The sequence below is a fragment of the Microcaecilia unicolor genome, chromosome 6, assembly GCF_901765095.1.
Source record: "Microcaecilia unicolor chromosome 6, aMicUni1.1, whole genome shotgun sequence".
Lineage (NCBI taxonomy): Eukaryota > Metazoa > Chordata > Amphibia > Gymnophiona > Siphonopidae > Microcaecilia > Microcaecilia unicolor.
Genome location: NC_044036.1, coordinates 11,004,839 through 11,031,107, shown reverse-complemented (window position 1 = coordinate 11,031,107; position 26,269 = coordinate 11,004,839). Strand labels below are relative to the sequence as shown.

The window sequence follows — 26,269 nt, the reverse complement described above, 5'->3', positions numbered from 1 at the left end:
TGCTGGGCTTGATAGACTATTGGTCTTTTCCTAGTATGGCAGTGCTTATGTTCTTATGTAATTACAATGCATAGTCAGAGATCAAGTTTCTAAGGGTAGGAGAATAAGATGATACCTTTTTTATTAGACATAACTTAATACATTTCCTGATTAGCTTTCGAAGGTTGCCCTTCTTCGTCAGATCGGAAATAAAGCAAATGTGGTAGCAGATCTAATATAATAAAACGCACCCTCAACGTTCTGAAGCCACGTTCTGTGAAGCCTGAAGCCTTGAAGCCTGAAGCCTTGAAGCCATCTGACGTCACTCCCAGGCTGAGGCTGAAGGGTTCAGCCTGCCGTCTCTGCCCCGCCCTCGCGACAAAACAAACAAATCCGGAAGCGAAACGTCAGGGAAGGAGGCGGCGCTCCCGACGTCTAGCCTTCCCTTCGCTGTGTTCCGCCAACAAGGCGGAACACAGCGAAGGGAAAGCTAGACGTCGGGAGCGCCGCCTCCTTCCCTGACGCTTCGCTGCACGAACCGCCACGGAGGTAAAGTTAAAAGAATAAAAAAAAAAAAAGGATGCATGGATGCGAAGGGGGGGGGGCATGGATGCGAGGCAAGGATGCGAAGTGGGGGGGCATGGATGCGAAGGGGGGGGGGAGAAGAGGGCGGGCCAGGCTGGGACATGGGAGAGAGCGTAGCATGGATGCGAGGGGGGGGGGGACATGGAAGGGCGAGAGGGGACTTGCTGGAAAAGGATGAATGGAGGCGGCAGGGGACAGAGGAGCATGGATGGGCATGGATTGGGAGGGCAGGACTCAGGGAGAGGGGAATTGCTGGATAGGGATGAATGGAGGGGACAGATGGGCATGGATGGATATGGATTGCAGAGCAGGCCTCAGGCAGAGAGGGGAAATGCTGGATAGGGAAAAATGGAGGGGCCAGGTGACAGATGAGCATGGATGGGCATGGATTGGAAGGGCAGGACTCAGGGAGAGGGGAATTGCTGGATAGGGATGAATGGAGGGGACAGATGGGCATGGATGGATATGGATTGCAGAGCAGGCCTCAGGCAGAGAGGGGAAATGCAGGATAGGGATGAATGGAGGGGCCAGGTGACAGACAAACATGGATGGCCATGGATTGGGAGGGCAGGGCTCAGGGACAGAGGGGAATTGCTGGAAAAGGATGAATGGAGGGGGCAGGGGACAGATGGCCATGGATTGGGAGGGCACGGCTCACACTCTCTCTCTCATATACAATGTCTTTCTGACTCTCACTCTCACACACTCTGTCTCACACTGTATCACATTCACTCTCTATGTGCCACACAGTCACTCACACACTCGCTTGGTCTCATACACTCACTCAAACAGAGAATCTGTGTCTCACACACACTCTCTCTCTCGCCCACACACACACACTCTCACTCACACTGTGTCTCACATATACACTTGCACACACTCTCATTCTCACACACACACTCTCTCACAAACACACTCACACCCAGACTCACGCTCTCTCTCACACAATCACACTTTCACTCTGACTCTCAAACAGACACTCTCACATACACTCTCCCAAACATACACACTCCGAGGAAAACCTTGCTAGCGCCCGTTTCATTTGTGTCAGAAACGGGCCTTTTTTACTAGTAGTATATATAAGAGAAATCTCAAAGCATTACTTTGACAGTCTGACAGAGTGGGAGGGTGGGGGTATGCAGGGGGACATCAAAGCATTTCATTGATATTCTAACAGGATGGGTGTTGGCAGGTTAGAGGAGGGTGATAAACAGAGAAATACAGCTTTATGGTTTATAATGGGTTAGAAAACCCAGATCCTTATTAAGTCCTGTATTAAGAAATGTATTAAGTTATGTCCAATAAAAAAAAGTATCATCTTATTTTCTTTTCCATGTTTTATTTTGTTTGATTTCTATTGATAACCTTTAAGAGTGGACTAACACGGCTACCACACCTCTCTACTTAAGGGTAAGAGGAAAGGGGATATAAAAAAAATCTCTTTGGAGAATAGAACAATGGATTTACTCGATACAGTGGAGCCGCAGGGGTTGAATAAGAATATAGAGTGGAATGCATTTTATTAGCTCGCACCGGCCCCTTTAAATGTATCAGTTCGTTGATTGATGCTTAGGACAACTTTAGTTGCCTCCCAGTAAACAAGGGGATCCCCCCTCATGCGCCCTATTGTTTTTATAGTCCCTCCAGCACTGCAGTTTCTCCTAAAACTTCCCGTCTTTGTACAGTGTAAGAGGGAACACCCATCGTAGCCGCTCCTGCAGGAAGCCATTCCGGCCAAACTCAGGCATGGTCAGATATTGCATAAGGCGCAATGTCTACCCTAGAGACGCCAGAAAATAAAGTAGTGGAAAACAAGAGGTAGTCAATGCGGGTTGAGGTGGAATGTGCTCGGGATAAATGAGTGTAATCTCTTTCAGTGTGATGCAAGATCTGCCAGGCATCCGCTAAGCCCAGCTGTTGACAAAGATTAAGCAATCGCCTAGATGTATTTAGTCTCCTTGCTAGAATTATGAAAGCGATCTAAATCAGGGTCCCACACAGCATTAATGCCACCGCGAAGTATAAACTAAGAGTACTTGCTTATATCGAATTGATTAGGGGCATAGGGAAGGGAAATGGGTCTTAATATACCGCCTTTCTGAGGTTTTTGCAACTACATTCAAAGCGGTTTACATATATTCAGGTACTTATTTTGTACCTGGGGCAATGGAGGGTTAAGTGACTTGCCCACAGTCACAAGGAGCTGCAGTGGGAATTGAACTCAGTTCCCCAGGATCAAGGTCCACTGCACTAACCACTAGGCTACTCCTCCACCATCCTTGCATCATTAATAATGAAATATTTAGGATTTTATTTTTGTTCAGCTGTGAATTTTAGTGTTCAACGTGTCACACACATGAACATCGTCTGTCAGGTTTGTCACAACAGTTAGGGTGGTGGACTTTGGTACTGGGGAACTGAGTTCGATTCCCGGCACAGGCAGCTCCTTGTGACTCTGGGCAAGTCACTTAACCCTCCATTGCCTGCCGCATTAAGCCTGCTATGAGTGGGAAAGCGCGGGGTACAAATGTAATTAAAATAAAATACCTTAAGATACAGGATCTTTAGGTGTTAAAAATATAACACTGTTACTTCGAGTTACTTCCTTGAAATCTGTCTGGTCATCACAGACCACCAATAATGGACTTGTGCAAGGTGTACACAATCCTACACCAAAATGCTTGTAGTCCAGATGGATGGTGGCAAACCTAACAACTTGCACATGACCAGAGAAAGGACTTTTCACCTCCATCCCACAAGCAGATTTTGAAAGGGAAAGACTGTGGGGAAACTCCCTTTCAAAATTCTCCAGCTTGTCAGTGCATGCAGCAGGACCTTTTCTTTCCCTGTAAGTGTTAAGGATAGAAAAGCAGAAGTTAGGCAGCAGGTTTTAAACATGAAATCCGTGTGTATACATCTGCCACTCTGCCCCAGTTTCCCCACTGAAGACCTGAGGCAAAACAGGGTACAAAGAGGCACTCCTTTAACCCCAGGAACGCCTTTTAAGAAGTGCCCTCCCAAATGAGCAGGAGAAGAGGACTGGGGGAAGGGAGGCTGGTACATCAGCTTCTAGGTTTTGCACCTTACAACTACAATCATTCATCACCCCACTTCCCTGCAGAACAGTGCGGGTGTCATCAGGGGCGTAGCCAGACACCCAATTTTGGGTGGGCCTGGGTCCAAGATGGGTGGGCAGAAGAACCCCACCCCTTCCCATAGGTGATTTGGTCTCTTCTCTCGCCTGCATGCCATATGGTCTCTCAAATATCCCTCCTCTCCTGCACACCTTTTAAATTTCAGATTTTCAGTGAGGAGCAACTAATACACCCTACTCATGTAGGCCCCACATCCTTCCCACTGATGCAGCTTCCTGTTTCCTCATAGGCGGGAATACGTCAGAGGGGAAGGCTTTGGGGCCGGTGTGAGCAGTATGTATCAGTCGCTGCTTCCTGCAGGCGAAGATCTGCTATTTATAAGGTATGCAGGAGGGACAGTTGTTGGGAGTTTTCAGATTGGGAATCTCTGCCGGCCACATCATAGGTGTGCTGCTACTGGTGGGCCTGAGCTACGCCACTGGGTGTCATATACCCATCACCATCTGATCTGGGGTGGAGTCGCCTGCTAACCACATATCATAAGCCAAGCAACCCAGGAAGAAGCAAGGCAGACAAAGAGCAGTGGCTGATGTTGCCAGTTCAGCAATTTCACACAAAACTGGGCTAGCTCTGAAGGCCAGCTGCAGGAAAGTTTTGGTGGTTGCAGGATGCGGGAGGGAGGGTTGAGCTACTTCTGTGCCATTTGTGCATATTTTGGGGTGGGTTTTGACCAATCGTGTGCAGCTCAGCACACAGGGACCAGTGGGTAGATGATCAAACCCCAGCGTTATTTTAGATAGTGCTCTGGAAATACTGCTCTTCCAACGCCGTAGTAGCACAGTGTAGCGCTATGGCATGATCAGAAGTTAATGTAGGCAGATATATGCAGCGGTGCAGCAGCACTAACCTCTGTAGACAGCGTATTTAAATGAAGCTAAGTAGCCGGGACGCAGGCACACTAATCAGACGCGCTAGGCTACGAACAGCACAGGTGCGTAGGGCTGCTTGTCGTTTTGTCATAAAGTGCGTCCTGTCGTAAAGCAGGTTCAACCACATGGTGCCGTAAAACATTGGTTCCCGGTTGATCGAGGTGGCTTTGCATTATATTGTTTGTACCTCGTTCGCCTTTGCTGGGAACTGTTTGGGTAAAAGTTTTTATTGTGTCATGTTCTTTTTTTCTTGTTCTGTATGAAGCTTATCAACCAACTTTTAATAAAGATGATCAAAACTTTACAAAAAAAGTTTAAGATCTGTGCCAGAGCCGGTGGTGGGAAGCGGGACTGGTGGTTGGGAGGCGGGGATACTGCTGGAGAGAGCTGGTGGTTGGGAGGCGGGGATACTGCTGGACAGACTTGTACGGTCTGTGCCAGAGCCGGTGGTTGGGAGGAGGGGCAGGTGGTTGGGAGGCGGGGATAGTGCTGGAGAGGGCTGGTGGTTGGGAGGCGGAGATAGTGCTGGACAGACTTGTACGGTCTGTGCCAGAGCCGGTGGTTGGGAGGAGGGGCAGGTGGTTGGGAGGCGGGGATAGTGCTGGAGAGGGCTGGTGGTTGGGAGGTGGGGATAGTGCTGGACAGACTTGTACGGTCTGTGCCAGAGCCGGTGGTTGGGAGGAGGGGCAGGTGGTTGGGAGGCGGGGATAGTGCTGGGCAGACTTATACGGTCTGTGCCAGAGCTGGTGGTTGGGAGGGGCAGGTGGTTGGGAGGCGGGGATAGTGCTGGGCAGACTTATACGGTCTGTGCCAGAGCTGGTGGTTGGGAGGAGGAGCTGGTGGTTGGGAGGCGGGGATAGTGCTGGAGAGGACTGGTGGTTGGGAGGCGGGGATAGTGCTGGACAGACTTGTACGGTCTGTGCCAGAGCCGGTGGTTGGGAGGAGGGGCAGGTGGTTGGGAGGTGGGGATAGTGCTGGACAGACTTGTACGGTCTGTGCCAGAGCCGGTGGTTGGGAGGAGGGGCAGGTGGTTGTGAGGCGGGGATAGTGCTGGGCAGACTTATACGGTCTGTGCCCTGAAGAGCACAGGTACAAATCAAAGTAGGGTATACACAAAAAGCAGCAAATATGAGTTATCTTGTTGGGCAGACTGGATGGACCGTGCAGGTCTTTTTCTGCCGTCATCTACTATGTTACTTAATTCTATTATTCTGTCTCACTGTATTTCCAGTTTTGTCACAGTATAAGCCATCACAAATAGAAGAAAACCAATGGACTACCTTATGGGCTAATAGCCCATCAGTTATGTTTCAACAAATGTTAGATCTGTTTGACAGTGTAACAGAGAGAGGGAACTAAGTACAAAAACAAACCAAGCAAAAAAAACAGCACAAAGGGCCTTTAAAAACAAAAGGGAGCACAGTTTTTTCATGTATAAACATTTTTAATGGTAAACTTTGCTTTCCTTCAAGCAAAGTTTACCATTACAAATTTTTATACATGAAAAAACTGTGTTCCCTTTTGTTTTTAAAGACCCTTTGTGCTGTTTTTGTTTGCTAGATCTGTTTGACAGAAAATGTTTTAATTATTTTGACTTATAAACCACTAGTCCATGAAACATGCTGAAACAACAGAATAATCCATTTGTGTATGTAAAAGGTTAAGGTTCTACAAAACAGATGAAGATGTGCCCCAATGAAAGGAGAGTTTTACATATTCAATTTCCAACACCATGCAGATTTCCAGAACATTTCAGATGAACCCATCAAGAAAGGGGATATCCTCAATGCAATTTGGCCATGAGCATGAAATACAGAGATTAAAATGGCTGTTTCTAGCAGCTATAAGGTTATCAATAGAAATCAAACAAAATAAAACATGGAAAAGAAAATAAGATGATACCTTTTTTATTGGACATAACTTAATACATTTCTTGATTAGCTTTCGAAGGTTGCCCTTCTTCGTCAGATCGGAAATAAGCAAATGTGCTGGCTGACAGTGTATATAAGTGAAAACATTCAAGCATTACTATGACAGGGTGGGAGGATGGGGGTGGGTAGGAAGTATGCATGGGGACATCAAAGCATATCATTGATATTCTAACAGGATGGGTGTGGATAGGTGAGGGGTGGGGTGATCAACAGAGACATACAGCTTTATGGTTTATAATGGGCTAAACCATAAAGCTGTATGTCTCTGTTGATCACCCTCCTCTCACCTATCCACACCCATCCTGTTAGAATATCAATGATATGCTTTGATGTCCCCATGCATACTTCCTACCCACCCCCCTCCTCCCACTCTGTCAGACTGTCAAAGTAATGCTTTGATGTTTCTCTTATATATACTATCTGCTAACACATTTGCTTATTTCCGATCTGACGAAGAAGGGCAACCTTCGAAAGCTAATCAAGAAATGTATTAAGTTATGTCCAATAAAAAAGGTATCATCTTATTTTCTTTTCCATGTTTTATTTTGTTTGATTTCTATTGATAACCTTAAGAGTGGACTAACACGGCTACCACACTCCTCTACATGGAATGTTGATAGTGGAATAGCAACATTAACATTCCATGTAGAATCTCAAATAGTTTCAACATTCCATGTAGAAGCCTGCCCTTGCAGATCAGCAACGTGGCCGTGCAGGCTTCTGTTTCTGTGAGTCTGATGTCCTGCACATACGTGCAGGACGTCAGACTCACAGAAACAGAAGCCTGCGCGGTCGCATTGGTGATCTGCAAGGGCAGGCTTCTACATGGAATGTTGCTAATGGAGGAGTAGCCTAGTGGTTAGTGCAGTGGACTTTGATCCTGGGGAACTGAGTTCAATTCCCACTGCAGCTCCTTGTGACTCTGGGCAAGTCACTTAACCCTCCATTGTCCCAGGTGCAATGAAGTACCTGTATTTACTATGTAAACCACTTTGAATGTAGGTTGCAAAAGCCACAGAAAGGTGGTATGTCAAGTCCCAGTTCCCTATTTGAAATTCTACATGGATCTGACGAAGAAGGGCAACCTTCGAAAGCTAATCAAGAAATGTATTAAGTTATGTCCAATAAAAAAGGTATCATCTTATTTTCTTTTCCATGTTTTATTTTGTTTGATTTCTATTGATAACCTTAAGAGTGGACTAACACGGCTACCACACTCCTCTACTTAGCAGCTATAAGAATGTTTTAAGCTGTTCCAGTGTTATAAATATCATTAAATAACAATTGAATATCTACATATGGGAAGTTTAAAAAAAAAAAACAGTCCTATAAGTAAAAAAAAAAAAAACAGGCCTTCACCTTTTAAGGCACTGGCTACTTGTTACAGATGAACCAACAATAAAAAACGACAATGTGGATGCAGCAGCTCATAGGTTTGTCTTCCAGCTTTGCAATTCCGGCTCACGAGAAGGAAGGAAGAGGAAATTAACTTTTTTTTTTTTTAAGCTCTGATGGGACCTGTGCCACAAGAACGCCAGCTAGGACCTGACATTATTCTGAGGCGCTGTTTGTCGGCATAGCGCAGTTCAACACCTCTGTTCATGAGGCGCTAGTTTTCGATCATCCAGGAGGAATGCGAAATGACCTTATTTGCATGAGATTGAATACATTTTAATGTCATGTGCGCAAGTGCCTGGCGCGCTTGCAGTTTATGGCGGTAACCGCGTTGATCATCCCACGTTGTTAAAAGCGTGCGCAAAAACGGCGCTAATGGGCTTGCGCGCTCACATTACCTTTCGATTATTAGTGTGCAGAAGAGAGAAGAATGTCACTTCGAGCTTATCTGGCACACATTTGCTTCCCCATCGGCCCCCTTCAGCAGGTCCGTGCCAAGGGTCTGTGGCGGCCCCCTGCAGATCAGTTGGCGCCCCCCCTCCCTGCAGACGAACAGTTGGCGCGCGCGCCCCCCTCTCCTCCCCCCCTTGAAAATGAACGCTGCCCTCCCGCTCCCATGTCCCAACTGCCCGCCCTCTTCTCCCCCCCCCCCCCCAAGATCCCTTTTAAATTTACCTCCATCCGGCAGCGAAGGCGCGCCACAGCGTCAGTGAAGGAGGCGGCGCTCCCGACATCTCTACTAGTCTTCCCTTCGCTCAATGTCCCACCTTCTTCTGATGTCATTTCCTTGACGTCAGAAGAAGGCGGAACACTGAGCGAAGGGAAGACTAGTAGAGATGTCGGGAGCGCCGCCTCCTTCACTGCGGCGCGCCTTCGCTGCCGGAGGGAGGTAAATTTCAAAGGGATCTTGTTGGCGGGGAGAAGAGGGCGGGCAGTTGGGACGCGGGAGGGTGAGGTAAGCATGGCGCAGCGGGGCGCCCCCCCCTGCCGTGCTTACCTCGCTTACCGTGTTGGCACGGCCCTGCCCCTCAGCCATTAGGCTAATGCCTTGATCTGCTCAGTCTGCTGTAGCTGCTTGTGTGAGGTGAAAGCACTTGTTAGGTCACCTTCTCCCATCCCACAGGCCCTGCCTCCAGCCCCTCACAGGCCATGCAGCGCCACTGGCTAAGCTCACATATCAATCCTTGTCCTGGCCCTTCCCCTTTCTCCCTGCCCTCCATCACAAGGGCTGCCCTTCCTTATCAGTCCTCACAAGGAAAGGCTACCAGTTCACATCCTCCCCCCTGCTGTGCGGGTGCCAACCATGTCAAAGGGCTGTGTGAGAATCTGTGTGACAGCTTGGCAGTGTGTGCGTGCATGCATGAGACTCTCTGTAACAGTCTGGCAGTGTGTGTGCTTACACCACTGACATGTGTTAACTGAAAGCAGCACCACCAAGACAGTGAAATGTCACAAAACTTGTTTTCTTTTAATGATTCTGCCTTGGTATTTATTTCATATTTAAGCACTTTTGCATGTACGGAATAGATTAAAAGTAGTTTAATCAATGCATTATTTTCTAATCTTAATAAATCCACTTCTTTGTGCAGTGTTATTTATAATGTTGTTTTTTTGGTTCAAGGCTGTTGTGGGGTAACAGTTTAGCTCAAGATGGGCTGGGCTGACCTTTTTGATTAGGCGTGGGCTGCAACTTGAAGTATTACGAAAGAATAAAGCTATTTCAGCTTAAGAACCACTAAACACAGCCACCTTAAACTGCACTGTGACATGATTTTATTGTTTTCTTAAATCCACGCTCTGAATGGTGCACGCACAATTTTCACAGATCAATTTCATTAGCTTACAGGGGCCAATATTCAAGTTTTTATTTCACTTTACATTTAAGATAACTTTTTTTAGAACATATACCATTGGGTTTTCAATACATTACGCTAATTTCCTTTTCATATTCTCATTTTAAAATTTGGGGGAGGGAAAACAAAAAGGACAAAAAATGTCTTTTTTTTTTTTTTTTTTACAGACAAACAGGAAAACAAAACTCACAAGTAATATATATCTCTTTACACCTCTCTCACAAAAACTTCATAAAGGCATCTGCCCTTCACAAAGAATGAATACAATTATATACACCATCTTTACATTACTCTGCAGCGAGGGAGGGGTTAAAAATCAGCATTGGACCCATCAGAAAACAAAACACTCAATAAATACAGGTCATCTCCTCCTGATTTCCACGATACGGGAGGGAATACGTCTGTTCTAGGAACGATGTGTATCCAGTAGCTACGAATCTCCCATTTTCACTTTTGATGTCTGAAAAGCAAAGTACAGTAAAGAAATCATTAGCGGAAACAAAGCCACCATATTATTAGTCCAGTCCTTTATTCATAAAGTTATAGGACGGCATCTGGGAGAGAAGATGAATTCTGCTAGAAAGCCCTTAAACATCTCTCAACTCAGAGCCTGCTTTGGATTCTCTCCTCAGGCTCACCTACAGCCATAGTAACATAGTAGATGACTGCACGGTCCATCCAGTCTGCCCAACAAGATAAACTCATGTGTGTACCTTACCTTGATTTGTACCTGTCTTTTTCAGGGCACAGACCGTATAAGTCTGCCCAGCACTATCCCCGCCTCCCAAGCACCAGCCCCGCCTCCCACCACCGGCTCTAGCACAGACCGTATAAGTCTGCCCAGCACTATCCCCTCCTCCCAAGCACCAGCCCCGCCTCCCACCACCGGCTCTAGCACAGACCATATAAGTCTGCCCAGCACTATCCCTCCTCCCAACCACTAGTCCCACCTCCCACCACTGGCTCTGGCACAGACCGTATAAGTCTGCCCAGCTCTATCCTCGCCTCCCAACCACCAACCCCTCTTCCCCCCACCGGCTCCGCCACCCAATTTCAGCTAAGCTCCTGAGGATCCATTCCATTCCAGATCTAACGACACAGAATCTTTTTCTGTAACAGGGTATGTGAGCCCTATGGTGTTTAGAAATGCCATTTCAGAAAACCATCAAATCCAAAATCTTATTTTTATTTTTGTTACATTTGTACCCCACGCTTTCCCATTCATGGTAGGGTCAATGCGGCTTACATATGTATACAGGTATAATATTATATTATATACTATAAAAAGGGATCTGCTGCCCAGAGATTCTTGCTCAGTCTATTTCACTTTTTTTTTTTTACAAACCTGAAGGATGGCAACGATGACACCAAACAAGCCAATGGCACTTCCAAAGATTTCTACAATCAGGATCTTCACAAAGAGACTGGGGTTTTGAGCATCAGCCAGGGCGGCACCACTGCCCACGATGCCCACGCACACGCCACAGAAGAGGTTCGAGAAGCCCACGGTCAGGCCTGCTCCAAACATCGAGAACCCTGTGTAAGCAAAGAGAGAAACAGTCAGCAAGAGGATGAAGCGCAAAAGGGAATGTCGGAGAAGAGACCCAAGCATGATCACAATGAAAGCAGCATTTCCTAAAAATAAGTCAGCTGGGTTCAATTTGTCTCCTGCAGCAGAAAGACAGCCAAGAACTTAAACACCGTCAGCCAGCCAGATAGCAGAAAGCAGTCACACCCAGCTAGCCTATTCCAGTCTTCGGGACAAAAGGGGCTTTGACGATTGCTTCAGAACTTTTAGTACAAGAGTGCTGGGCAAACCTCTACAGTTTGTGCCCTGAGAATGGCAAGGACAAATCAAACTCAGGTATAAAGTATCACATACCATGTAAAATGAGTTTATCTTGTTGGGCAGACTGGATGGACCGTTCAGGTCTTTATCTGCCGTCATTTACTATCCTGCTTATAATCGAAAGTAATCGCCGGCTATTTCCCGACACAAATCGGGATATGGCCGGCGATTTCGCAAAAGCGGCGAAAAGCGTATAATCGAAAGCTACATTTGTGATAGCTTCGCCGCGCCGGCGGAAGTTCAAAGGGGCGTGTTGGCGGCGAAGCAAAGGCGGGACATGGGCAGGCATGGGCGTGGCTACCAGATGGCCGGCTTTCGCGGATAATGGAAAAATAAATCCCGGCAATAAGCAGTACTTCGCCGGGTTTACTTGGTCCTTTTATTTTAGTGGCCAAGCCTCAAAAAGGTGCCCCAACTGACCAGATGACCACCGGAGAGAATGGGGGATGACCTCCCCTTACTCCCCCAGTGGTCGCCAACCCCCTCCCGCACTAAAATTATTAAAATACAAACCTTTTTTGCCAGCCTCAAATGTCATACCCAGCACCCTGACAGCAGTATGCAGGTCCCTGGAACAGTTGTTGTTGGTTGCAGTGGACTGCAGAAAGGCAGAGCCAGGCCCATCCCCCCTACCTGTTCCACTTGTGGTGGGTAATGTTGAGCCCTCCCAAACCCTCCAAAACCCACTGTACCTACATGTAGGTGCCCCCCTTCAGCCCTTAGGGCTAGGGTAATGGTGCACACTTGTGAGCAGTGGGTTTTGGAGGGGATTTAGGGGACTCAGCACACAAGGGAAGGGTGCTATGCACCTGGAAGCTAATTTGGTTGTTTATAAAAGATGTTTGAAGTGCCCCCTAGGGTGCCCGGTTGGTGTCCTGGCATGTGAGGGGGACCATTGCACTACAAATGCTGACTCCTCCCATGGCCAAATGCCTTGGATTTCTCCGGGTTTGAGATCGCCGGCAGTTTTTTCCATTATCGCGGAAAAACAAGAGTGGCGATCTCAAACCCAGCGAAATCCAAGGCATTTCGCCAGCCCATACCGTATTATCGAAAAAAAAGATGGCCGGCCATCTTTTTTGAAAATACGGTACCGGCCGGCTGTTGCGCCGCCGCCAAAATAGATCGCTGGCGACCTATTTCGCCGGCAACGTTCGATTATTCCCCTCTATGTTACTTTATTTTACTATGTTACTCTTTGGAGTTCTACATGGAATGTTGCTACTAATTGGGATTCCGGAATCTTGTAACTCTTTAGGATTCCAGAATCTTCAGAACTTTTAGTACAAGAACAGTTCTGGGCAGACTTCTACGGTCTGTGCCCTGATTGTGGCTCAATAGATATGGATGGGCTTGAAGGTAAAATTATGTATAATCATACCTGATAATTTTCTTTCCATTAATCATAGCTGATCAATCCATAGACTGGTGGGTTGTGTCCATCTACCAGCAGGTGGAGATAGAGAGCAAACTTTTGCCTCCCTATATGTGGTCATGTGCTGCCGGAAACTCCTCAGTATGTCGATATCAAAGCTCCATCCGCAGGACTCAGCACTTAGAGAATTACACCCACGAAGGGACACTCTGCCCAGCTCACCACCGCCGAAACGGGGGAGGGGAATTAACCCAGCTCATCCCCACACAAGTGGGGGAGGGGAATCCGTCCAGCTCATCCCCGCGGAGCGGGGGAGGGACACCACACCCGCCGATGCGGGGGGATCTGGCTTATCCTGCAACCGCAACCGCGGGAGGAGCTGACTGACCCTAACACCGCCGAAGCGGGAGGGGTACAAAGCTGCCCTACAGCCGCACGAAGCGGGAGGGAGTGCCGGCAGAATTTTAAGTCTCAATCCAGCCCCGTAAAACGGAGGGGAGAGGAATGCAGCAGCTCACTGTAACACAAACTCGTCTTAACTCTTGAAGAATCCAAGTGAAGGAAGAACTTGAACACGAAGTCTTTCTGAAGTAACTGAAGACTAAACTTGAACCTGAAATGCAACCAGAATAAAAACAGTACAGATATCTGGGAGGGGCTATGGATTGATCAGCTATGATTAATGGAAAGAAAATTATCAGGTATGATTATACATAATTTTACCTTCCATATCATCAAGCTGATCAATCCATAGACTGGTGGGATGTACCGAAGCAGTACTCACCCAGGGCGGGACATTGAAATCCCTGACCTCAACACTGAAGCTCCAAACCGGGCCTCCGCCCGTGCAGCCACAGTCAAACGGTAATGCTTGGAGAATGTATGAGCCGAAGCCCAAGTTGCCGCCTTGCATATCTCTTCCAAGGAGACGGATCCGGCCTCTGCCATCGAGGCCGCCTGAGCTCTCGTGGAGTGAGCCTTCAGCTGGATAGGCGGCACCTTCCCCGCGGCCACATAAGCCGCTGCAATGGCTTCCTTGACCCATCTTGCCACTGTAGGCTTAGCAGCCTGCAGACCCTTACGAGGACCTGCAAACAGGACAAACAGATGATCCGATTTCCGGAAATCATTGGTCACTTCCAAGTATCTGATGATGACTCGTCTCACATCCAGATATTTAAGAGCAGAGTACTCCTCTGGGTAGTCCTCCCTACGAAAGGAAGGGAGACAGAGCTGCTGATTCACATGGAAGCGAGAAACAATCTTGGGCAGGAAGGAAGGCACTGTGCGAATAGTCACTCCTGCCTCAGTGAACTGCAGAAAAGGCTCTCGACATGAGAGCGCCTGGAGCTCGGAAACTCTTCTGGCTGAAGTGATAGCCACCAAAAAGACTGCTTTCAACGTCAGGTCTTTCAGAGATGCCCTCGACAAGGGTTCAAAAGGCGGCTTCTGCAATGCTCTTAGTACCAGGTTGAGATTCCACGCAGGCACCACTGAGTGCAGAGGAGGGCGCAGGTGATTAACTCCCTTGAGAAAGCGCACCACATCTGGCTGCGAAGCCAGGGAAGCACCCTTCAGGCGGCCCCTGAAGCAAGCCAGAGCCGCTACCTGGACTTTAAGGGAACTGAGCGACAGGCCTTTCTCCAGACCTTCTTGCAGGAACGCCAACACTGAAGAAATTGGAGCAGTGAAGGGAGAAAGTGAGCCTGCTTCACACCACGCTGCAAAGATACGCCAAACCCTGGCGTAAGCAGTAGAAGTAGAGCGCTTCCTCGCTCTCAGCATAGTGGCGATGACCTTGTCTGAGAAGCCCTTCTTCCTCAGACGCTGCCGCTCAATAGCCAGGCCGTAAGACCAAAGGGGGAGGGATCCTCCATCACCACGGGACCCTGATGTAACAGGCCCTGCTCCACTGGCAGCCGCAGAGGATCGTCGACTGAGAGCCTGATCAAGTCCGCATACCAGGGACGCCTGGGCCAATCCGGACCCACCAGGATTACCCTGCCGGGATGCTTTGCCACCCGGTCTAGCACCCTGCCCAACATGGGCCAGGGCGGGAACACAGAGAAGCTCTTGTGTCGGCCACTGTTGGAGAAGAGCATCTACTCCCAGGGATCGAGGGTCCCGTCCTCTGCTGAAAAAGCGCGGCACTTGGCAATTGGCCGATGACGCCATCAGATCTAGGCTCGGCTGGCCCCAGCGCTTCGTGATGTCCAAGAACGCCTGAGCAGATAGCTGCCACTCTCCGGGCTCCAAGGTATGGCGACTGAGAAAGTCCGCCTTGACATTCATGACTCCGGCAATGTGGGCCGCTGAAAGCTGCTCCAGGTTCGCTTCCGCCCACTGGCAAAGATTCATAGCCTCCTTGGCTAGAGGGGCGCTCTTGGTACCTCCCTGGCGGTTGACATAGGCCACAGCCGTGGCATTGTCCGACAGGACCCGTACAGGCTTCAACACCAGTACTGGGATGAACTCCAAAAGCGCCAACCGAATGGCTCTGAGTTCCAGGAGGTTGATAGACCACTTTGCCTCTGCAGGAGACCAGAGCCCCTGCGCTGTCCTTCCCAAGCAGTGGGCTCCCCAGCCCGACAACGAGGCGTCCGTCGTGACGACAATCCACTCTGGGGTCACCAGAGGCATTCCCGCAGACAACTTGTCTGTCTGCATCCACCAGCTCAGCGCCTTGCTGGGTCCAAGGGAAGGCGCACAGCATAATCCTCCGACATCGGAGTCCAGCGCTGCAGCAAAGAGTGTTGAAGTGGTCTCATATGAGCCCTGGCCCAGGGCACAACTTCCATCGTGGATGTCATAGAGCCCAACAGCTGCACATAGTCCCAAGCCCGAAGGGGAGAGGCTACTAGGAACTGGTCCACCTGAGCCTGAAGTTTGACAATCCGATTGTCTGGCAGGAACACTCTGCCCACTTGGGTGTCGAATCGAACTCCCAGGTACTCCAGGGACTGAGTCGGGCGCAGCTGGCTTTTCTCCCAGTTGATGATCCATCCCAGGGAGCTCAAAAGAGCAACTACCCGGTCCACAGCTTTGCCGCACTCTGCATAAGAGGGGGCTCGGATCAACCAGTCGTCCAGATAAGGATGAACTTGTACCCCTTCCTTTCGTAGGAAGGCCGCGATGACCACCATTACTTTGGAAAAGGTCCGCGGAGCAGTAGCCAACCCGAAAGGGAGGGCTCTGAACTGGAAGTGTCGTCCCAGGACTGCAAAACGCAGAAAGCGTTGATGAGGAGGCCAGATGGGAATATGCAGGTACGCTTCCTTGATGTCCAAGGATGCCAGGAACTCTCCTGCCTTCACTGCCGCTATAACAGAGCGGAGAGTCTCCATGCGAAAGTGCCGCACTTTCAAGGCCCGATTGACCCCTTTGAGGTCGAGGATAGGCCGGACAGAACCTCCTTTCTTTGGTACCACAAAGTAAATGGAGTAACGTCCCTTGCCAAGCTGACTTTCTGGCACCGGAACGACCGCGCCCAGGCGGATCAGATTGTCCAAGGTCTGCTGCACTGCCACAGCTTTGACCGGAGACTTGCAGGGAGAGAGTACAAACCCGTCTTTTAAGGGTCGGCAGAACTCTAGTTTGTAGCCGTCTCTGATGACTTCCAGCACCCACGCGTCTGAAGTTATTGTGGTCCACTCGCCCAGAAACGAGGACAGCCGTCCTCCAATCTGCACTGGGGCGTGGACCAAGACCCCGTCATTGGGTACGAGACCCTGGGGGAGGACCGGAGGGAGCACCTCCGGGACGGCGGTCTCTGCGAAAGGAATGCTGCTTGGGGGAGAAATTCCTCTTGAAGGAAGAGGGGGCAGAGGAACCCGACTTGCCCGGGCGGTACCGACGGGCTTCCTGCAACCGTCCTCTGGAGGTACCGGGACGAGTACTAGCCCGAGCCCTGACCTCTGGTAATTTCTTGCCCTTAGACGTGCCGAGATCGGTCACGATTTTGTCCAGCTCGACCCCAAAGAGCAGCTTGCCTTTAAAAGGCAACCTAGCCAGGCGGGAATTAGAGGCGTGGTCCGCAGACCAATGTTTCAGCCAAAGCCACCGCCGCGCAGAGATTGTCTGAGCCATGCCTTTCGCTGAGACCCTCAAGACATCATACAGCAAGTCTGCCAAATAGGCTAAGCCCGATTCCAGGGCCGGCCAATCAGCCCTCAAGGAATGATCCGAGGGGGAAGCCCGCTGCACCATAGTCAGGCACGCCCTGGCCACATAGGAGCCGCAAACTGAGGCCTGCAAACTTAAAGCAGCCGCCTCAAAGGACGACCTTAAGGCCGCCTCCAATCTTCTGTCTTGGACGTCCTTTAGGGCCGTGCCACCTTCCACCGGCAACGCCGTTTTCTTAGTCACCGCAGTGATTAAAGAATCCACGGTAGGCCACAGAAAGGCCTCACGTTCATTCACAGCCAAAGGATAGAGGTGGGACATAGCCCTAGCCACTTTAAGGCTCGCTTCTGGGACATCCCATTAAGCCGAAATTAAGGTGTGCATGGCATCATGCACGTGGAAGGTTCTAGGCGGGCGCTTCGTCCCCAGCATAATGGCAGAGCCAACAGGGGCTGAGGGAGAGACGTCCTCCGGAGAGGAAATCTTCAAAGTGTCCATGGCCTGTAACAACAGGTTGGGCAAATCCTCTGGGCTAAAAAGCCGCGCTGCAGAGGGGTCATCCGCTCCATCCGAGCGGGGATCCGTCTCCTCCAAGGAATCCGCAAAGGACCGTTGGGAGACCTCAGACACGCTGCCCTCATCTACATCGGAGGAGACAAATTCCTCCAAGGCCTGGGAATCAACCCGAGGGCGTTTACCTCTGGGAACCTCAACCTCTTTACCAGACGAGGGAGCAGGGGCAGCGTTGTGCATGAGGAAGGCCTGATGCAGCAGCAAAACAAACTCGGGGGAGAAACCCCCCAGACTGTGCACTTCCGCAGCCTGGGCAACAGCCCTAGAAGCACCCTCAACCGGCGCTCGCAATAGCGGGGGAGAGACATGCTGCGCATCCAAAATGGCGTCCGGCGCGAAACTCCGCGAAGGAGCCGCGCGGGAAGAATGGCTCTTAACTTTAGCCGCTTCTGTGCCGTCGCCCAAATTAAGGGCGTTCATGGCATTAATGTCTCCAACCTCAAGGGCGGCCCAAGAAGAAGCCGTCCGAGCCGCGTGGCCGGCCAAGATGGCGGAGGCGAGGAGCGGGGGATGGGCGTTTATGGCGGGAAAAACCGCCACGCCGGAGGAAGGACCGGGACATACATCGGTCACGAAACTGTCACCCAACAAGGGCGAATCAGGCTTTAAGACCCCCGCATCCCCTCTAGAAGCGCTCAAGCTACCCGGGGAGCGACCCTTTGCGCCCTCGCCCTCCGACGCCATATGCCACGAGGAGAAGAATCGGGGAACCCCCTGCCCGCTATAAAAAGGTAAAAATTACCTGCTGTCCGCTCCGAGTTGTAACGACCTGGTGTCCCAGTGAGTAGCTGCAATAGACGCTTAAATAAACGTTGAAATAAACGCCTTTAAGGACGTTCAAAATTTTTTTTTTTTTTTTTAACGGAGCCAGCGGGAGGGGGGAGAAAAGGAGGGACCTGGCACCACCAGGTTTGCACTTGCTCAAAAGAGCCCTCAACCCCAGGCACTCAACAAAACCTAAAAATTAGGCTTGGAGGCCTAGCCAGAGCTGCTGCTGTGTGTGACCACCACCTGCTGAGATAGAGAACATACTGAGGAGTTTCCGGCAGCACATGACCACATATAGGGAGGCAAAAGTTTGCTCTCTATCTCCACCTGCTGGTAGATGGACACAACCCACCAGTCTATGGATTGATCAGCTTGATGATATGGAATGTAAATTTTAAGGGGCTTCAACGTTAGCTTCAGAACTTTAGTACAAGAACAGTACAGAACTGGGCAGACTTCTACGGTCTGTGCCCTGAGAATGGCAAGGACAAATCAAACTCAGGTATAAAGTATCGCATACCATGTAAAATGAGTTTATCTTGTTGGGCAGACTGGATGGACCGTACAGGTCTTTATCTGCCATCATTTACTATGTTACTATATGGCCAAATGCATTGCCTGCCCTGCTCTCTCTTCCCCTCACGTCCGGCATGCTCATTTTCACTAAAAGGAGCGTTTTCAACGTGAGGGGACGAGAGAGCAGGCAATGAGGCAGTGCCACTGCAGACCAGCGCTGGACGAAGTCTTCAGCTGGCGGGGGTTGAAGACCCTCACCAGCCAACCAGGGGCCCAGAGCAAATTTGGAAGGGCCCAGGCCCTCATGGCCCCACCTAGCTACGCCACTGGGGTGGTGGATACATGGAATGAGGTGGTGGAGATAAAACAATAATGGAATTCAAACATGCATGGGATAAACACAAAGGAATCCTGCTTAGAAGGAATGGTTCCGCAGAATCTTAGCGGAGATTGCGTGGCAATGCCAGTAACAGGAAAGCAAAATCAGCGCTGGGCAGACTTCTACAGTCTAAGCCCTGATCGTAACTGAATAGATATGGATGGACTAGAATGTAAATTTTAGCTTCAGAACTTAGTACAACAACAGTGCTGGGCAGACTTACTACTACTACTACTACTACTACTATTTAGCATTTCTATAGCGCTACAAGGCATACGCAGCGCTGCACAAACATAGAAGAAAGACAGTCCCTGCTCAAAGAGCTTACAATCTAATAGACAAAAAATAAATAAAGTAAGCAAATCAAATCAATTAATGTGAACGGGAAGGAAGAGAGGAGGGTAGGTGGAGGCGAGTGGGTACAAGTGGTCTGTGCCCTGAGAATGGCAAAGACAAATCAAATTCGGGTCTAAAGTATCACATACCATGTAAAATGAGTTTATCTTGTTGGGCAGACTGGATGGACCGTACAGGTCTTTATCTGCCATCATTTACTATGTTACTATATGGCCAAATGCATTGCCTGCCCTGCTCTCTCTTCCCCTCACGTCCGGCATGCTCATTTTCACTAAAAGGAGCGTTTTCAACGTGAGGGGAAGAGAGAGCAGGCAATGAGGCAGTGCCACTGCAGACCAGCGCTGGACGAAGTCTTCAGCTGGCGGGGGTTGAAGACCCTCACCAGCCAACCAGGGGCCCAGAGCAAATTTGGAAGGGCCCAGGCCCTCATGGCCCCACCTAGCTACGCCACTGGGGTGGTGGATACATGGAATGAGGTGGTGGAGATAAAACAATAATGGAATTCAAACATGCATGGGATAAACACAAAGGAATCCTGCTTAGAAGGAATGGTTCCGCAGAATCTTAGCGGAGATTGCGTGGCAATGCCAGTAACAGGAAAGCAAAATCAGCGCTGGGCAGACTTCTACAGTCTAAGCCCTGATCGTAACTGAATAGATATGGATGGACTAGAATGTAAATTTTAGCTTCAGAACCTTTAGTACAAGAAGAGTGCTGGGCAGACTTCTATGGTCTGTGCCCTGAGAATGGCAAGGACATATCAAACTCAGGTGCATATAAAGTATCACATACCATGTAAAATGAGTTTATCTTGTTGAGCAGACTGTCATCATTTTCTACGTTATAAATAAATTATTCAACAGAACAATTTCACAAACATGCATTTATTTAAAAAAAAACCCAAACCAAAACCTTACAGTCCAGGAAAAAAATAATGGAGTCGCTGCTGAAAGAAAGGATAGTTAATTTTCTAGAAGCCAACGGGTTACAGGACCCGAGGCAACATGGCTTTACCAAAGGAAAATCCTGCCAAACGTATCTTACTGACTTCTTTGACTAGGTGACCAAAGAACTGGATGAAGGACGTTCGCTAGATATAATCTACTTGGACTTCAGCAAAGCCTTTGATACGGTCCCCCACAGAAGTCTCGTGAATAAGCTGAAAGGGCTGAACTTAGGACCGAAAGTGGTGAACTGGATAAGAAACTGGTTGACCGGCAGGTGGCAGAGGGTGGTGGTAAATGGAATCTGCTCGGAGGAAAGGAAGGTGAGCAGTGGAGTTCCTCAGGGGTCAGTGCTGGGGCCTATTCTGTTTAATATATTTGTGGGAGATATTGCTGAAGGGTTGGAAGGAAAGGTGTCCCTTTTTGCGGATGACATGAAAATAGCCAATAGAGCGGATACCCTGGAGGGAGTAGAAACAATGAGAAGGGATCTCTGAATGTTAGAAGAATGGTCGAGGGTCTGGCAGTTAAAATTTAATAGAAAATCACAACACAGTCTCACACTGGCCATATAAATTCAAGGTTGAACACTCACACTGCTATGAGTCTTGTGATTCCTGCTTGCGGAGTTTCTTGGATGCAGCAGAATACATACTTGATCAAAAATTGAGGATACAACTAAAGTTGAAAATAGAACCCCTGACGCAGCACCAGCGAAACGGAGGCTCTCTGTCGGGTTGAGAAACGGAGCGCACCGGAGCGAGCAGAACACTATAGCGAGAACATTGAGCTAAGTGATATCTGGCGGTGTCTCCGGATTTATCCTATATCGTAAAAGCTTTATAATGTATCTGAATTATAGAGAAATTTGATCTATAAAATTGTGTGGACACACACGACTGTTAGTTAATAGTTTGACAGTTTGAGCACAGCAGTTAGTGTGGTTACTTATCATTGATTGATGGAGTTTTTTTCAAGCTGCATGATGGCACGCCGCACCCACGCCTTATAGTCTGCTATGTTGGGCTGGCTGGTTGGCGACACTGAAGCTTTTTTCGCCATCGTAATATGAATCACAAGACTCATAACAGTGTGAGTGTTCAACCTTGAATTTACACAGCCAGTGTGAGGCTGTGTTGTGATTTTCTATTAGAAGTTGAGCTTGAGCGAACCATTAGTTAAAATTTAATGCCAAGAAGTGTAGAGTGATGCACTTGGGGTGCAGAAACCCAAAAGAGAGATAGTGGATAGGAGGGGACAGATTAGTAAGCTTGACTCAGGAGAGAGACCTTGGGGTGTTGGTGTCGGAGGATCTGAAGGTGAAGAAACAATGCAACAAGACGATGGCCGTGGCCAGAAGGATGCTAGGCTGCGTAGAGAGGGGCATAACCAGCAGAAGAAAGGAGGTGTTGATGCCTCTCTACAAGTCATTGGTGAGGCCCCACTTGGAGTATTGTGTTCAGTTTTGGAGGCCGTATCTTGCTAAAGATGTAAAAAGACTGGAAGCAGTGCAAAGAAAAGCTACAAAAATGGTATGGGATTTGCACTGCAAACCGTAAGAGAGACTTGCTGACCTGAACATGTATACCTTGGAAGAAAGGAGAAACAGATTGGCATGATACAGACGTTCAAATACTTGAAAGATATTAATCCGCAAATTAACCTTTTTTGGAGACAGGAAGGCGGTAGAACTAGAGGACATGAATTGAGGTTGAAGGGGGGGCAGACTCAGGACTAATGACAGGAAGTATTTTTTCACGGAGTGGGTAGTGGATATATGGAATGCCCTCCCGCAGGAGCTGGTGGAGATGAAAACAGTAATGGAATTCAACCATGCGTGGGATAAACACAAAGGAATCCGGTTTAGAAGGAATGGTTCCATGGAATCTTAGTGGAGATTGGGTGGCGACGCCGGTAATTGGGGAAACAAAACTGGAGCTGGGCAGACTTCTACAGTCTACGCAATGATCGTGACTGAATAGATAGGGATGGGCTGGAGAACTTTTAGTACAAGAAGAGTGCTGGGCAGACTTCTACGGTCTCTGCCCTGAGAAAGGCAAGGACAAATCAAACTCAGGTATGCATATAAAAAAAACACATACCATGTAAAACGAGTTTATCTTGTTGGGCAGACTGGATGGACCGTACAGATCTTTATCTGCCGTCATTTACTAGGTTACTTAAAACCTAAGCGGATTAGAATGAAACATACATTAAAAAAATAATTTCTTTCTTATTATACTACTCTTGCCATGTTTAGCTTGTCCCTGTCTCAAAATTAGAAATGAAGTTTAAAAAATGCATTTTAAAAAGATTTTTAAACTGTCTGGTATTAAGACACAATCTCAAGGATTCATTTTAACTCCACTCTATCCTTTTGCAACCAAATCTCTAAGGTAGATCAACATTCATTCTACAAACTTCGTCGCAATAGATTTATCCAGCCGCTGTTAAATCCCCCTGCTATCAATGTCTTAATTCGCTCATTGGTTATTTCTTAACTCGGTTACTGTAACTCCCTCTATTTAGATATTCAGATTAAAGGGGAAAGGGAGATGGGACTGAGGTTTTTGCAACTACATTCAAAGCAGTTTACATATATTCAGGTACTTATTTTGTACCAGGGGCAATGGAGGGTTAAGTGACTTGCCCAGAGTCTCAAGGAGCTGCAGTGGGAATCGAACTCAATTCCCCAGGATCAAAGTCCACTGCACTAACCACTAGGCTACTCCTCCACTCATTCCACCAATAAGAGCCAACCTCATCAGTGATGTCACAATGGCTTGATTGCCCAATACAGTTCCACAGGATCAAAGTTCACTGCACTAACCACTAGGCTACTCCTCCACTCATTCCACCAATAAGAGCCAACCTCATCAGTGATGTCACAATGGCTTGATTGCCCGATACTTGGCTCACTTCTGATATTGTGATGTCATAAGGGAAAGGGAAATGGGAAATGATATACCGCCTTTCTGAGGTTTTTGCAACTACATTCAAAGCAGTTTACATATATTCAGGTACTTATTTTGTACCAGGGGCAACACCGTCTACAATTAGTACAAAATACTACCATAGGAGTCGTCCTATCACCTTAAGAAATTCAACCATATTACTTCTCATCTTAAATCTTCGCACTGGCTTCCCATTTCTTATCACATTACTTATAAAAACCCTTTCACTTGTTTACAAACCTCTCTATCTTTTAAGATACCTTACCCCGCATATACAAACTCGAGCTCTCAGATCACAACTCAATCTTCTCGCCAATCTTTCTTACAGAGAAATTTTCCGTAAACACAGCATACAATGTTTGCCTTCCAAGAACCAAAGCTATGGAACTGTCAAATCACTTCATTAGCCCTCTTTAAAACTGAACTTAAAACTTTATTTCACAACTCACACACCTAATTCTATTTCAGATAAGGTCTTGTTACCTGATCGACAGTCTCTTCCCCCTCCTTCCTCTCCTTTTTCTATTAATACTGTTCTACCCAGATTCCTTTTGTTTCATCTAAGTTATGTATATCATTTTTTTATTCTCCTCTCTCCTATATTTTTAGACTGTACGCTGCCTAGATAGCTTGCTCTGTTAGGCTGGATAGAAAGTTTTTTATAAACTTAAAACTCGTCTGGCAATTCCACGAAAGTGGACCTGCTTTTGAAACAGCTACTGCACGAGTTCTAGTGTACCTTGCTGCTACCGACCCATCAACAGACAACTGCATCGCTTTCACATTGCAGCTGTCTTCCAGAATGATATAACATCTGATGATTATAATTAAAATTTTATACTGCACTCAAGATTCAATAGGAAGCCAGTGTAGCTGTTTCAAAACCGGCCTCATGTGCATAAACCTCGAGACTCCCATCAACTTCCTCGCCACAGCATTTTGGACCACCTGACGCACATGATATTTAGAAGCTGCAATCCCCAGATACAACACATTGCAGTAGTCTATTCTTGATAAATACCAGATTATTTAAAACATTTCTAAAATCATTAACTGATAACATTGGTTTCAACCTTCTTAACAAACAAAGTTGGAATAAAGACTTCACAACCTGAAGTACTGGATCCTGCATATTCAAGTGAGAACCCAAAAGCACCCCTAGTAACCTCAATTTCGATTTAACTAGAATCTTAACATCTCCAATTAGTACATCCTCAAGCCATGGCACCTACTCATTTTTCCCAACAAGCACAACTTCAGTTTTTGATCAATTCAGAGCAAGTCTATCATCCTTCATCCAAACTCCTACCTCCCTCATACATAACATTAGCTTTTTTAAAAGCCCAATCCCCCCAACCTCTAAAGAACTGAATATCATCTGCATATATGTGATAATGTACTTGCAGACATTCAAATACTTGTCCCAAAGATGTCATATAAAGATGGAAAAGTAACAATTTTTTCAGGTACATCAGAAGCAGAAAGCCTGTGAGGGAATCTGTGGGATCGTTAGACCATAAATGAGCAAAAGGGGCACTCAGGGAGGACAAGGCCATAGCGGAGAAATTGAATGAATTCTTTGCTTCAGTCTTTACGGAAGACGATATAAGAAATCTACCTATACCAGAAATAGTTTTCAAGAGTGATGATGCGGAGGAACTGAAAGAAATCTCAGTGAACCTAGAAGACATACTGAGCCAATCGACAAATTAGAAATAATCACCTGGACTGGATGGCATCCATCCAAGGGTACTGAAAGAACTCAAACATGGAACTGCTGATTTGCTGTTAGTAATCTGTAACCTGTTGTTAAAGTCGTCTGTAGTACTTGAAGATTGGAGAGTGGCCAATGTGACGCCGATTTTTAAAAAGGGTTCCAGGACTAATCTGGGAGCCTGACATCGGTGCCGGGTAAAATAGTGGAAACTATTATAAAGAAAAAAAACTATTTAACACATAGACAAATATGGTTTAAGGAACAGAATCAGGATGGTTTCAACCAAGGGAAGTCTTGCCTCAGCAATCTGCTTCATTTCTTTGAAGGCATGAATGAACATGAGAGACTCCTATGAAAATTAAAGAGTCATGGGAAAGGAGGCAATATTCTGTTGTGGATTAGGAATTGGTTATTGGACAGAAAACAGAGGGTAGGGTTAAATGGTCATTTCTCTCAATGGAGGAGGGTGAATAGTGGAATGCCGGATCTGTACTGGGACCGGTGATATTTAACATAATTATAAATGATCTGGAAATCAGAATGAGTGCGGTAATTACATTTGCAGATGACACAAAAACTATTCAAAGTTGTTAAAACACATGCTGAAATTGCAAGACTGGGCATCCAAATGACGGATTAAATTTAATGTGGACACATGCAAAGTAATGTGCATTGGTAAGAATAATCCATCCACCTTGTGGGTCTGCACCCAAGAAAAAGATAAAGGTGCTGTTGCAGACAATACGCTGAAATCTTTTGCCCAGTGTGTAGCAGTAGCCAAAAAACAAACAGGATGCTAGGAATTATTAGGAAAGGGGTGGTAAATAAGACTGAGAATACTATAATATCTCTGTATCGCTCCATGGTGCAACCTCACCTTGAGTATTGCGTTCCGTTCTGGTCGCCGTATCTCAAAAAAGATATAGCGGAATTATAAAGGTTCAAAGA

At 47.6% G+C, this 26,269-nt stretch overlaps 1 protein-coding gene across 1 annotated transcript in view; it reads right to left on the bottom strand.

The window, feature by feature from the left end:
- Positions 1-9,912: 9,912 nt before the first annotated feature.
- LOC115472885 (V-type proton ATPase 21 kDa proteolipid subunit) overlaps positions 9,913-26,269 on the bottom strand; it is a 44,418-nt gene continuing 28,061 nt past the window's right edge. Inside the window, exons 5-6 of the mRNA XM_030207373.1 lie at positions 11,113-11,303; positions 9,913-10,227 (exon numbers count right to left, since the gene is read on the bottom strand). Coding sequence (XP_030063233.1) covers positions 10,198-10,227; positions 11,113-11,303 — 221 coding nt within the window. The 3' untranslated portion in view covers positions 9,913-10,197. The remainder of the gene's footprint in view (positions 10,228-11,112; positions 11,304-26,269) is intronic.